Source organism: Sinohyriopsis cumingii, chromosome 5 (genome assembly GCF_028554795.1).
Source record: "Sinohyriopsis cumingii isolate HCF-2022 chromosome 5, ASM2855479v2, whole genome shotgun sequence".
Taxonomy (NCBI): Eukaryota; Metazoa; Mollusca; class Bivalvia; order Unionida; family Unionidae; genus Sinohyriopsis; species Sinohyriopsis cumingii.
The window spans coordinates 23956063-23971212 of NC_142965.1; the positions used below are offsets into that span (position 1 = coordinate 23956063).

General features: G+C 34.0%; 1 protein-coding gene across 4 annotated transcripts in view; it reads left to right on the forward strand.

Moving 5' to 3' along the window:
- LOC149798791 (uncharacterized) overlaps positions 1 to 15150 on the forward strand; it is a 144001-nt gene that overhangs the window by 119257 nt on the left and 9594 nt on the right. For all 4 annotated transcript variants that reach the window (XM_089957674.1, XM_089957671.1, XM_089957672.1 and 1 more), the window contains exons 4-6: positions 745 to 859; positions 4246 to 4312; positions 7120 to 7287. In XM_089957674.1, coding sequence (XP_089813800.1) covers positions 745 to 859; positions 4246 to 4312; positions 7120 to 7287 — 350 coding nt within the window. The remainder of the gene's footprint in view (positions 1 to 744; positions 860 to 4245; positions 4313 to 7119; positions 7288 to 15150) is intronic.

Consider the following 15150-nt stretch of genomic DNA (forward strand, 5'->3'; position numbering starts at 1 on the left):
ATGTGAAGATATTTTTAGGCAAAAGCTGCAGGATGAGATTAAGTAGATGGAAAGACTACATTTATAGAGGTCATTGGGAGTACAATTCACTTGTCAAAGATACATAGAATTGTTGGGAGATATCGATCTTTGTTATATAATCACTTTGCTTAGAGTGGCGAACTTGCCAATCAGATGTAATACGAGAAGATATGAAAGTAATTGCTATGAGGAAAGATTGTCAAATTTGAAAAGTTATCATCGGAAATGAATTATATTGTATTACTGCTTGTCCGCTATATGGAGAAATAAGAACAAAATATATACCCACCTACGCAAAATAAAATCCAACTTTAGAAAAATTTAGCTCTTTTATACAAAATGGTAATATTAACATTTTGATGACTAATTTTGCAATGTTTACATAAAAGCCTTAAAGAATCGAGAAATCGTTTTATCAACGACTCCTGCCATATAAGACTCTAGATCAATATCACGAAACCTGCTCCATACAGGTTTTAGGGTTCCCCTTAAATTCGTTTGTATGTTTACTGTGTAATATATACTTGTAACTCACCCAATTCGAAAAATGCAAAAATGATTACTTTCACGTATATCACTTTCAATAGATATGATGTTCTTTTGTCACGCATTATAATATCGTTTTGTTCCACATGATGAATGGATATGTATCATGGGCCAGTGGCCTGTACGTTATTATTATTATTATTATTATTATTATTATTATTATTATTATTATTTCAGGGACGCTGATGAACTAGTTCTTCTAAACAGTCAATTCATGCCTCATTTGTCCCATCAAGAAGTTGTAGATATGATTAGGCACCTTCCGGTAGATTTGGGAGAAAGGATAAGCTTGGTAACACAAGACTGAATTAAAGTTATTTTAAAAAAATAAACTTATTAATACAATATTTAATGAAAATGGTTACAAAAAAGCTTGATAATACAATATTGAATTAAATTGATTAAAAATGAGCATGATGATACAATACTGAATTGCATTGATTAAAAATGAGCTTGATAATACAATATTGAATTAAATTGATTACAAATGAGCATGATGATACAATATTGAATTACATTGATTAAAAATGAGCGTGATGATACAATATTGAATTACATTGATTAAAAATGAGCTTGATAATACAATATTGAATTAAATTGATTACAAATGAGCATGATGATACAATATTGAATTACATTGATTAAAAATGAGCGTGATGATACAATAATGAATTACATTGATTAAAAATGAGCTTGATAATACAATATTGAATTAAATTGATTACAAATGAGCATGATGATACAATATTGAATTACATTGATTAAAAATGAGCGTGATGATACAATAATGAATTACATTGATTAAAAATGAGCTTGATAATACAATATTGAATTAAATTGATTACAAATGAGCGTGATGATACAATATTGAATTAAATTGAATAAAATTGAGCTTGATATTGATTAATAAAATCTTGATAATACAATAAGGAATTAAATTGATTACGAATGATCTTGATAATACAACATTGAATTAAATTGGTTACAAATGAGCTTGATAATACAATATTGAATTAAATTACAAATGAGCTTGGTAATGCAATATTGAATTAAATTACAAATGAGCTTGGTAATGCAATATTGAATTAAATTACAAATGAGCTTGGTAATGCAATATTGAATTAAATTGATTACAAATGAGCTTGATGATACAATATTGAATTAAATTACAAATGGTAATGCAATATTGAATTAAAAATAAGCTTCATAATACAATATTGAAGTAAACTGAATAAAAATTAGATTGATAATACAACATAGAATTGAATTGATTACAGATGAGCTTAATAATACAATACTGAATTACATAGATTAAAAATGAGCTCGATGGTACAATATTTAATTAAAATGATGACAAATCAGCTTGATAATACAATATTGAATTAAATTAGAAATGAGTTCGGTAATGCAATATTGAATTAAATAAAAATAAGCTTCATAATACAATATTGAATTAAATTGAATAAAATTGAGCTTCATAATACAATATTGAATTAAAGTGATTAAAAATTGAGCTTGAAAATACAATAATGAATTACATTGATTCAAAAATCTTTATAATATAATGCTGAATTAAATCGATTACAAATGAGCTTGATAATACAGTATTGAATTAAATTACAAATGAGCTTGGTAATGCAATATTGAATTAAATTAGAAAAATATAAGTTTCATAATACAATATTGAATTAAATTGAATAAAAATGAGCTTGATAATACCATATTGGATTGGGAAAAATGATCTTGATGATACATTATTGAATTAAATGGATTACAAATGAGCATGGTGATACAATATTGAATTACATTGATTAAAAATGAGCATGATGATACAATTCTGAATTAAATTGATTACAAATGTGCTTGATAATACAATACTGAATTAAATTACAAATGACCTTGATAATACAATATTTAATTAAATTAAATAAACATGAGCTTGATAATACAATATTGAATTTAATGACCAATGAGCTTGGTAATACAATATTGAATTAAATTGAATAATAATTAGCTTGATAGTTCAATATTGAATTAAATTGATTACAAATGAGCTTGATAATACAATATTTAATTACATTGATTACAAATTAGCTTCATAATACAATATTTAATTAATATCTTTACAAATGAGCTTGAAAATACAGTATTGAATTACATTGATTAAAAAAATCTTGATAATACAATACTGAATTAAACTGATTGCAGTGATCTTGATAATACAACATTGAATTAAACTGAGTACAAATGGGCTTGATAATACAATAATGAATTAAATTACAAATGAGCTTGGTAATGCAATATTGAATTAAATAAAATAAAAATAAGCTTCATAATACAATATTGAATTAAATTGAATAAAAATGAGCTTGATAATACAACATTGAATTAATTTGATTACAAATGAGCTTTATAATATAATATTGAATTAAATTGATTTTTAAAAAAAACTTGATAATACAATATTGAATTAAATTGATTAAAAATGCGCTTGATAATACAATATTGAATTAAATTGATTTTAAAAAATTGATAATATTGAATTAAATTGATGGTTTTTTAAAACTTGATAATACAGTATTGAATTAAATTGATTACAATATAAGTGTCTCTTAATAATATTACGACTATATGGTCATTTTATCAAGCAACGAAACAGTTAAACCCAAACAATATTTGTAAATTCAACAAATAAATTATTACCCTAGAATATAAAGTGATAATTTAAAACATACAGTATTATTAATTAAATCCGAAAAAGTCATTGAAGTTTTAAGTCCAAATGTATAAAATTCCAACTGAATTCCTGTGATATTCTAATTAATTTCCAATATTGAATGTGTTTACGTGCCTGAAATCTCGAATACTGTATATTAATGTGCCAGTGGCCAGTAGTGTAACGATTTGCCTACAGTCTTTTAATGTATCACAATAATATAATCCAAATATGTTTGTCGCAATTTGCTATAATTCCAGATTAATGTTCCAGTCCAATAATAATATAGATGAGTACTTTGTATTTCCTGTGAATAATAATTTGAATAGAACTTGGATGAGGGTCAAAAGTTCCTTTCTAATACATTCTTAGTTTTTAATAAGACAAGGTATGTTATTAAAGTTATAATAGAGAACATGGGAAGCGACAGGTAGACCAGGTTTTTCATGGGGGAATTCTAATGTCCTAGACTCAGATTAAAATAAACATTTACCTCCATTGATAATGATCCTAATATTCAATCCACACTCATAGAGAAATATTAACTATGTATTATTTGTTTACAAAATGAATGTTACTGGTCAGGTACACAATGAACTTGATTTTAGACAAGGTCAAGTACTAAATACAATGTATATAACATATCACTATTAAGAAAAACCAACAAATAATTCTAATTAAATATACATAATACATTATTTAATTAAGTTTATTAAATATATACACCTGGTAATATAATGTTGAATTAAACTGATTTTAAAATAAGCTGGATAATTGAATATTGAATTAAAATGATTGAAAGTGATATGCTTGGTAAACATTATTGAATTAAGTTGATTTTAAAAGATACGCCTGGCAATATATGGAATTGATTACAATATATCAGCATGGTAATAGAATATTGGATTAAAATGATTAAGATAGAAAAGCTTTCAGCTTCATGTAGCATTTCTCTTTTGCAGGTAATAAGACGTTCTGGTAGAGACAAGCCATGGTTCATTATATCTGCTCTTCTTGTTTCCTCCCCAGGTAAGAAGACGTCGCCATATTTATCATCTGTAAAAGTTGTCACTCTACACTTTGGAATGATATAATGATTTACTTCAGGACGTAAGTAAAATGTAAAGGTTTTGAAATCAAATATATATATATTAGTATACAGCTATAAATTTGGGTGTCTTATACAGTCCTTTTATTCGATCCACATAAAATAGTCAGCGGCCATACATACACAGTCCGACGTTTGAATTATTTAGAAAATTACATAGTCATACCTTAGCAAAAATACCTGTCTGCAAATACTGTCTAATGCACCCAAGTGTGGCATTGTTCAGTCTACATCTGCATTAGATTAGCTTCCCTTGTTATAGGTTATCGGCCCCTGCTGCATTATATGGACATAGAACACAATTAATTTTACTATATGTTCTCTACATTTGTTTCTCAGTACTGACCTTTCCACTGTGACAATCAATACAAATCATATGTTAATCTAAAATACCTTCAAAGATGACATCACGGTGAAGTTCTCGTCAAAGGTTGACCTGCTCTTTTTTGAGATGCTGGACTGTCAACATAGCAGCATGTAAACAGAACACAGATTTCACTTCCAGATCATCACCAAGGCCTTGTTACTCACTGTGCACTGTCGCCGAAATACACATAGACAACAACACCATGAGCTCATATTATCAAGAATAAACAATTACCTTTAAATCCCTACCAAAAATGCATAAATAAAACTCTTCTATCACTACCAAAATGAGAGAGGAAAAAATGTTCTAAAAATAGACTAGAAGTACATTCGTGGGTACTGAACTGGAAGTATTAGTTGTGAACCGATTCCATATAACGTTCGGTGCGGACTGGACACAAGCAATATAAACCTTTTGTGTATCTTTCTGGGATATTCGAAGATTATGTCGTAGTTTTTTTGGGAATCAATTTGCCTTAGAGATTATATTATCTTCTATTTTCACGCTCCAAGTTGTTAAAGTAACTCCAAGTTTAGCTTTTATGTCAACTTGTCTTATTTCTTCTTCCTTTTATAAATTACTGGCTTTCTATTGTTGGTTCTTCCTCAAGCAAAATGTTCGGTATAGTATTCCTTCAAGGTTGTTATGTAGACATGGGCCTGTAATTTCTTGTTTACAATCGTGTATGGCTAAATCAACCGGAGTCATCAATCCGTCTTCAGCAAACTTGAAATCACTTAAATAGTCGTCCGTGTATTCCATTCATAATAAGGAAAGGGTTTCGAGGGCATGCCTTCCCTTGATACAGAGTGTGCCTAAGTGAAAGGGCCAACGAATTTAGAACACTGGTTAAAAATCGACTAGGTTTAAAATTTGAAAGGAGCCTTGCGTTATTAGGAAGAGAGCAGGGCAGATTTTTGTGCATTCTTACAGACCGAGACAAGTGTGTGTGATTTTAAAACGATTCGATTACATGTGTAATGAAACCGCTCCGGTGGCCTAGTGGTTAGAGCGTCCGCCTCGGATGCAGGAGGTCGTGGGTTCGATCCCCGGCCGAGTCATGCCAAAGACTTGCAAAAATGGTACTAAAAGCATTAAGAGGTTTGTGTTAGGACTGGTCGGCGTGGTGTCAGGATAATGTGACTGGGTGGGACATCATGCTACATGTTTGCGGCATGATGCCCCATTGCTAGACATCACTATAAACTGTCACACTGCAGAAATCGTAGCGATATGACTGAAAAATTGTTAAACCTGCGTTAAAAATCCAAATCACACACACAACACATATGTGTAATGAAACTAGTATTCCTTTTCAAAGTCGAGAAAAGGGCGAAAATTACCTTGTGTATTTTCTCTTTAAAGAGATTTACGTTAAATGTCTACAATCCTTCGCCCGAGGCAGCATTTATAAATTGCGGATGCTGTTTCACCATCACGTCGAGAAATGTTGAAAAGTGTTAACGCTTTAGCACCAAACTGCTTCCTGGTTGTCGCTGAGAGAGAGAGAGAGAGGAAGGGGGGGAGGGGGAGACAGACATACAGACAGACAGAGAGGGAGACAGAGAGGGAGAGGGAATTAAGTTTGCTTCTTCGGTACATGTGAAATTGAGAGAGGTCATCCAGTGTTCGAATTTAATTTGGACATCAATTCTAAATCCTTGCAAATAACGAAGACATCAACAAAACGTCAATTAAAAAGATACAATTACACTCAAAACAAGAACTATTGATAAGGCAATATGCATCAATTTCATATCCCTTCACACGTAAAATAAGATCAAATTCAACTTGTTAAAGGTCTTTTAATCTCTGCTTCAGTGTGATTTATCTGTGCACGGAGTCAATTATATCACCTGTGACCTTTACACCTCTTCTAACAGGAATCACCGCGCATGTTTGTAATCTAGCTTAAATATGAACAGTTCAGAAATTAAAATGCAGGTCTGTAATCTAACTTAAATCAGAAGTTTGTGGAATTAACACGTATGTCTTACTCTTTGAATTAAACATAACGGGATAATCTGTCGTACTGCGTTTGTTGCCGCATGTGGATAGATTACAATTCGTTTTAGATACATCGAATATGTGGTAATATACACGTACACACGCACACACAAAACCTCTCTCGATCCCTCTCTCTGTCTCTCTCTCTCTCTCTCTCTTTCTCTCTCTCTCTCTCTCTGTCTCTCTGTCTCTCTCTCTCTCTCTCTCTCTCTCTATATATATATATATATATATATATATATATATATATATATATATATATATATAATCTTTGCCCTAACTATTTCATTTAATTTCATATTTTTTATGTCACAGTGCAGCAAATTCTACGGATGTCTTTCTCCTTTTTTTTAGGAAAAGATCCGATAGCAGAAAACATACAGTCAACTTTCGAAGCATATCCCCCCACAACGCCCATTAGTTCACTATTGCAATTGCAAAATAGAGATGGCGTTTACATGCTAATTGAAAACCACCAAATTGGAACGTGGACATTGCTAAATAATACTTTGGATAAGAAAGGTAAAAGTTCTGTGCGTAAGATATCTCAGGATAAAATGTACAATACGTTTTGATAACAATTTTATTTTATATTTCATTATGTTATCAGAGGTCAGTTATATCTGAAATCTTCAGCATATGTGTAACCTTATCTGTAATATCATCACAGTTACATTGCTTACTGCTGCACGAGAAAAAAATCAACAGACGGCGGTAACAGATCAAGCAAACCACACTTTGCCATTTTAAATTGAGTGCAATTACAATACAGGCTCTCATATACTGACACCATTTATATATCGACTGCACAATATTAGAATGTGTTAATTGTGCTGTCAATGTGGTTAAGTGTCTTGTCAATGTGTTTAATAATGGTGTCAATGTGTTGAATTGTGGTGTCAGTCGACATGTTGCAAAATTAAAGATTTTTCCAACATTCTTTCCTATTGAACTTACACTTATATTGTCCAATAGAAATGGGTAGCACACGGTTTACGCACACGGTGCTAACGTACCGAAAATTAAATTCCCAAATTATGTATTATCAGGTAATCGCAGCACTTGTGTAGGTGAAGAAATGGAGCAGTCATTTTACAAATTTTGCACATGCGAAGATTTAAAACCTTAAAGATTAATTTTGTTTGATGACATAAGAACTAAATTTGATCAGTTATTATACAATTCGCATTTGTTTTATTACACTAGTCTTAGTCTACGGTCAAATTAATGATGTAATCTTTCTTCCATCTTTTTCAGTTATAAATATACCCTTATTTGTCATACAGTTATAAATATACCCGTATTTGTCATACATTTATACATTGTTTTCAAGAGCATGATCATATGACGATCATTTATTAAAGAATGACCCGTCTTTTTCATCTTACTGTACTCTGCCAAAGGGGTCTCTTTACCGAGCGAATCAAACCCTGACGTGAATCCTGCTAGAAGTCACTTGTTTCCCCTTTCTCGAAGAACCTATCGACAACAATTGCTGGCTACTGGAAATTCTAACGCGTCCAGATTAATCAATGAATGGTCACTATTACGTATTTAGGCTCTCATAAACAGTAACAAGAAAACAATGAAGACAACAAGCTTTGTAAAATTTGATAAATAATTTATTTCCTCAGAAAAACAAGGTAAAAATGGAAAAACGAACTTAGGGTTTTAAGAATAAAATCCAAAAATAAGTCCGACAAAAACTAAAATTGAAGGCGATGACGTTTACTGTAGCCAGTATAGTATTGATATCTCAACAGTTCTTTGTTGTACCACAGGAAATAAGATTCCGGTGTTTGAATTCCGAAAACAATTACAATAAATGTCTTTGTCCAAGAATTCTCTATGCGCATTTAAATATTCCCAGGGAAAAGAATCAATCTCTTAGAATCCAAATAATTTGAAGAAAAATTAAAATGTTACTTCAACTGGTCAAAACAGAAGAAAAAAAAACCACCTTGATATCTAAGTGTTTAAAAGCCCAACTGAGATTATTTCTCAAAACATCGGTATTAAACCTGACTACTGCGCAATTCCGGTAAAACCAGAATTTCGAAAAAGAGACTGTTTCATGTAAAAAGTCACATACACCCAGTGCACCCTCGATTCCTCCCTAAAATCCCACACTAGGAATGAATAAAAAAAAAGTTGTTTACTTCATCTGTTACTGATTTTGAATCAAGGTCAGAAACTAGGTCAGCATAAGTAGAGGATTTCAAATGGGTAGCGATTTAATATTGAATTTATGAAACGAGTTGAATAATGTCCAGCTTTTGCGAGCCTTGTCAAGCAAACGCTGGACATTATTTAACTAGTTTCATAAATTTAATATTAAATCAGTACCCATTTGAGAGTCTTTTTGTCGCACAGTTTTTATTTCGGTGGAAATTATTTAGATAGAAAGAATAACGAACAATTTCGTTCATTCTGACATACGGTGCAACTTTCATTTGTTGTGCATAAAATATAGTCCTAAACAAAGTTGAACTAGTAAAAGTAGATTGTACATTTTTACAAACTGTAAATCAAAGAAAACGCTTCCATCCGAATAAACAACATTTTATAACGAAAAATCATTTTTCAAAACAGAATGATTAATGCTATGTGATGCCACATTGATACGGTAAACAGTAGGCATAGAGTACCTGTTTACCCTAAAATGTCACTTGCAGAACTATACGTTACATTGTTGCGACTTTTATGTGAAATCGGATTACTGGATACCTGGATGCAGAAATTCCCACATTTACTGCAATGCATTTGTAACCGGATATATACAGTATTTGACTGGAACAATAGACTGTACAGAAGACGTAAACAAATTTATTTTTTAGTCGGATTTGCATTCCATATATACTGCGTAAAGATGCTGTGCTTGGATAAACTTCTGTCAGTTAGGAGACCTATTTATTTTCTAATTCTTCTGTGAACAGAGGTGAGTTTATTTACTATTGTAAGTTAACATTTAAACCACGCTTGTATATACGGTGGATTCTATATCTATGTTAAGGATATACCGCTCCCTCACCCAACCCTGCCATCAAATAAGCAATACCCTTAGTTTTGCTTTTTATTGTTGTTCTTGTCTTGTCGTTTTACACCATTTTTCTCATTATGATATTGTTATGCATGACATAACAAACCTCTGTAGGGGTAACATATCCATATTCAGACAGCCGAGATAATTTTTCCTTAATTTTCTTTCGCGAGTCGAGTTCAAAAATGGCCGCCAAAAATGTTCATTCAAAACCAAACATTCCAGAAGGCGGGGTTAAAAACGTTTTCCCACGATCCCAGCCAATCAGTAAATAGGATACTGCAAAATAATTTCATGGGCTTATTTGGACCAATCAGAATCACATAAAGTGATACTTTAACATATGGTAATATCAAATATATGAAACTGCACATACTATAGGAAAACTATACCTACTATGTGATAAAAATACAAAGTTATATTATTAGGTGTTTACAAAAAAACAGTCGGATTCAAACTAATTTCTGGAAAATGTCAAATTCTAGTAAACAAAATTACATTACTATATAACCTGTAATGGAATAAAAACAATATTAAAAAAAACAATTAAATCAAATCAAATATAAATTAATTAAATCAAATATACATACCACCACAAATTTCACAACTACACATTTACATCACAACTTAACAATTGCATGCCGACCTCACAGCTGTGTGGTTTCTCCTTATTACATTTCCAAAACGCAGCGCCAGCACCTAACGCAAAACCAGACAGAGATAGTACATTGAAATGCGTTTCGGAATCAGACCTGTACCCTACCCCCTACCCCACCCAACACCCACACACACAGTAAAGTGATGATAGGGTACGATGTAAATGACAACCTAGATTCATGTGTTTCTTCTTGTAAGGTGACTGCGTCGCTTGGATTCTGCCACTTTCGTCTATGTGGCAGCTGCATTTCCTCCCAAAGCAATTTTAAACTGATTGATTTAACAAACGTATTCGTCAAAGACAGCACTCCAACCCAAATAGCCTCGTGCCCGTCCTCATACATGTTGGAGCGGGAAGGGGAGTAAACTCGATGATGTGGCGATTTTGAAAACGAGGCTTACTGTTGGGTATAGGTCCCAGATTGCAAAGCATACAGTGTCTAATTTGATTGGCTTTGGCTTGGTTCATTATTCCAGCTTAAGCAACACATTTTGAGTCTTCCGCAAGAAAAGTGTGTAAATCATCTGATATTGACACTCGGATGATCGGATCGTGTACATAATCTGACACTGACACTCGGATGATAGGATCGTACGATGTACACTCTACTGAATTTCTCCTGCGTACATTGTTGCACGCGCTACGATCATGATGAGAGTTAAGTTTCATCTTAATAAGTGCATTAAGATCTAAGTATTGTAAATCATACAAGCTGATTTACATTCCGATTGGGTAACTTTGTAAGAGAATCCTCAAAATTCTACCTTTTGCCTGGACTCTGACCTATTTATAAAAAGTTTTCTTATTTATACTTTAGAAGAACAACAATCCTATTATATCGGTTTGCCAACATTTACGCCTCATTTTGACCACCTAAACTAAATATTGAAAAAGAAGAAAAACTCACTAGGATTGTAAGAGTTAACTTCCATAAATCTATACCTCAAGAAAAGAAACAAACTATCCTCTCCATTCCATAAAGTAGCAGATAATGTTTATTAGTTTTGGTAGCAGGAAAGGTGTTGTAAATATTGGTTATTTTGGTGTTGGTAGACGGAAAGGTAGGTAGGAGTGTTTGTGTGTGTGTGTGTGTGTGTGATTTGGATTTTTAACGTAGCTTTAACAGTTGTTCAGTCATATCGCCACGGTGCATGCAGTGTGGAAGTTTATAGTCGTGTCTAGCACTGGGGAATCAAGCCACAGAGATGTAACTTCATGTACCACCCAGTCACATTATTCTGACCCCAGGCCGACCAATCCTAATACTGACCTCTTAATGCTGAGCGTCTAGCGAGGCAGGTGTTAGTATCATTTTTATAAATTTTTGATATGACTCAACCGGGTCTTGAACCCGCGTCATTCCGCATCCGAGTCGGACGCTCTAACCACTAAGGCCACTGGAGCGATCGGGATTGAAGATTGAAAGAAGAGGCCGATTATGTTCATAAGGTGGTGTTGGTAGACAGAATGGACAGCAGATAATGTTTACAAGGTCTTGTCGGTAGACAGAATGGACAAGCGGATAATGTTTACAAGGTGTTGTCGGTAGACAGAATGGACAAGCGGATAATGTTTACAAGGTGTTGTCGGGAGACAGAATGGACAAGCGGATAATGTTTACAAGGTGTTGGTAGACAGAATGGACAAGCAGATAATGTTTACAAGGTGTTGTCGGTAGACAGAATGGACAAGCAGATAATGTTTACAAGATGTTGTCGGTAGACAGAATGGACAAGCATATAATGTTTACAAGGTGTTGTCGGTAGACAGAATGGGCAAGCATATAATGTTTACAAGGTGTTGTCGGTAGACAGAATGGACAAGCGGATAATGTTTACAAGGTGTTGTCGGTAGACAGAATGGACAAGCGGATAATGTTTACAAGGTGGTGTTGGTAGACAGAATGGACAAGCGGATAATGTTTACAAGGTGTTGGTAGACAGAATGGACAAGCGGATAATGTTTACAAGGTGTTGTCGGTAGACAGAATGGGCAAGCATATAATGTTTACAAGGTGTTGGTAGACATAATGGACAAGCATATAATGTTTACAAGGTGTTGGTAGACAGAATCGACAAGCATATAATGTTTACAAGGTGTTGGTAGACAGAATGGACAAGCATATAATGTTTACAAGGTGTTGTTGGTAGACAGAATGGGCAAGCATATAATATTTGCAAGGTGTTAGTAGACAGAATGGGCAAGCATACAATGTTTACAAGGTGTTGGTAGAAAGAATGGACAAGCATATAATGTTTACAAGGTGTTGTCGGTAGACAGAATGGACAAGCGGATAATGTTTACAAGGTAGTGTCGGTAGACAGAATGGACAAGCGGATAATGTTTACAAGGTGTTGTCGGTAGACAGAATGGACAAGCATATAATGTTTACAAGGTGTTGTCGGTAGACAGAATGGAGAAGCGGATAATGTTTACAAGGTGGTGTTGGTAGACAGAATGGACAAGCGGATAATGTTTACAAGGTGTTGGTAGACATAATGGACAAGCGGATAATGTTTACAAGGTGTTGACGGTAGACAGAATGGACAAGCGGATAATGTTTACAAGGTGTTGGTAGACAGAATGGACAAGCGGATAATGTTTACAAGGTGTTGTCGGTAGACACAATGGGCAAGCATATAATGTTTACAAGGTGTTGGCAGACAGAATGGACAAGCGGATAATGTTTACAAGGTGTTGTCGGTAGACAGAATGGACAAGCATATAATGTTTACAAGGTGTTGGTAGACAGAATCGACAAGCATATAATGTTTACAAAGTGTTGGTAGACAGAATGGAGAAACATATAATGTTTACAAGGTGTTGTTGGTAGACAGAATGGGCAAGCATATAATATTTACAAGGTGTTGGTAGACAGAATGGACAAGCATATAATGTTTACAAGGTGTTGTCGGTAGACAGAATGGACAAGCGGATAATGTTTACAAGGTGGTGTCGGTAGACAGAATGGACAAGCGGATAATGTTTACAAGATGTTGTCGGTAGACGGAATGGACAAGCGGATAATGTTTACAAGGTGTCGTAGACAGAATGGACAAGCAGATAATGTTTACAAGGTGGTGTCGGTAGACAGAACGGACAAGCGGATAATGTTCACAAGGTGTCGTAGACAGAATGGACAAGCAGATAATGTTTACAAGGTGTTGTCGGTAGACAGAATGGGCAAGCATATAATGTTTACAAGGTGTTGGTAGACAGAATGGACAAGCATATAATGTTTACAAGGTGTTGTCGGTAGACAGAGTGGACAAGCGGATAATGTTTACAAGGTGTTGTCGGTAGACAGAATGGACAAGCGGATAATGTTTACAAGCTGGTGTTGGTAGACAGAATGGACAAGCATATAATGTTTACAAGGTGTTGTCGGTAGACAGAATGGACAAGCGGATAATGTTTACAAGGTGTTGTCGGTAGACAGAATGGGCAAGCATATAACGTTTACAAGGTATTGGTAGACATAACGGACAAGCGGATAATGTTTACAATGTGTTGGTAGACAGAATGGACAAGCATATAATATTTGCAAGGTGTTGGTAGACAGAATGGGCAAGCATATAATGTTTACAAGATGTTGTCGGTAAACAGAATGGACAAGCGGATAATGTTTACAAGGTGTTGTCGGTAGACAGAATGGACAAGCGGATAATGTTTACAAGGTGTCGGTAAACAGAATGGACAAGCATGTAATATTTACAAGGTGTTGTCGGTAGACAGAATGGACAAGCATATAATGTTTACAAGGTGTTGGTAGACAGAATGGACAAGCATATAATATTTACAAGGTGTTGTCGGTAGACAGAATGGACAAGCGGGTAATGTTTACAAGGTGTTGTCGGTAGACAGAATGGACATGCGGATAATATTTACAAGGTGTTGTCGGTAGACAGAATGGACAAGCAGATAATGTTTACAAGGTGTTGGTAGACAGAACGGACAAGCGGATAATGTTTGCAAGATGTTGTCGGTAGACAGAATGGGCAAGCATATAATGTTTAGAAGGTGTTGGTAGACATAATGGACAAGCGGATAATGTTTACAAGGTGTTGTTAGACAGAATGGACAAGCATGTAATATTTACAAGGTGTTGGTAGACAGAATGGGCAAGCATATAATGTTTACAAGGTGTTGTTGGTAGACAGAATGGACAAGTGGATAATGTTTACAAGGTGTTGTCGGTAGACAGAATGGACAAGCGGATAATGTTTACAAGGTGTTGTCGGTAGACGGAATGGACAAGCGGATAATGTTTACAAGGTGGTGGTGTTAGACAGAATGGACAAGCAGATAATGTTTACAAGGTGTTGGTAGACAGAATGGACAAGCGGATAATGTTTACAAGGTGTTGTCGGTAGACAGAATGGGCAAGCATATAATGTTTACAAGGTGTTGGTAGACATAATGGACAAGCAGATAATGTTTACAAGGTGTTGTCGGTAGACAGAATGGGCAAGCATATAATGTTTAGAAGGTGTTGGTAGACATAATGAACAAGCGGATAATGTTTGCAAGGTGTTGTCGGTAGACAGAATGGGCAAGCATATAATGATTACAAGGTGTTGGTAGACATAATGGACAAGCGGATAATGTTTACAAGGTGTTGGTAGACAGAATGGACAAGCATGTAATATTTACGAGGTGTTGGTAGACAGAATGGGCAAGCATATAA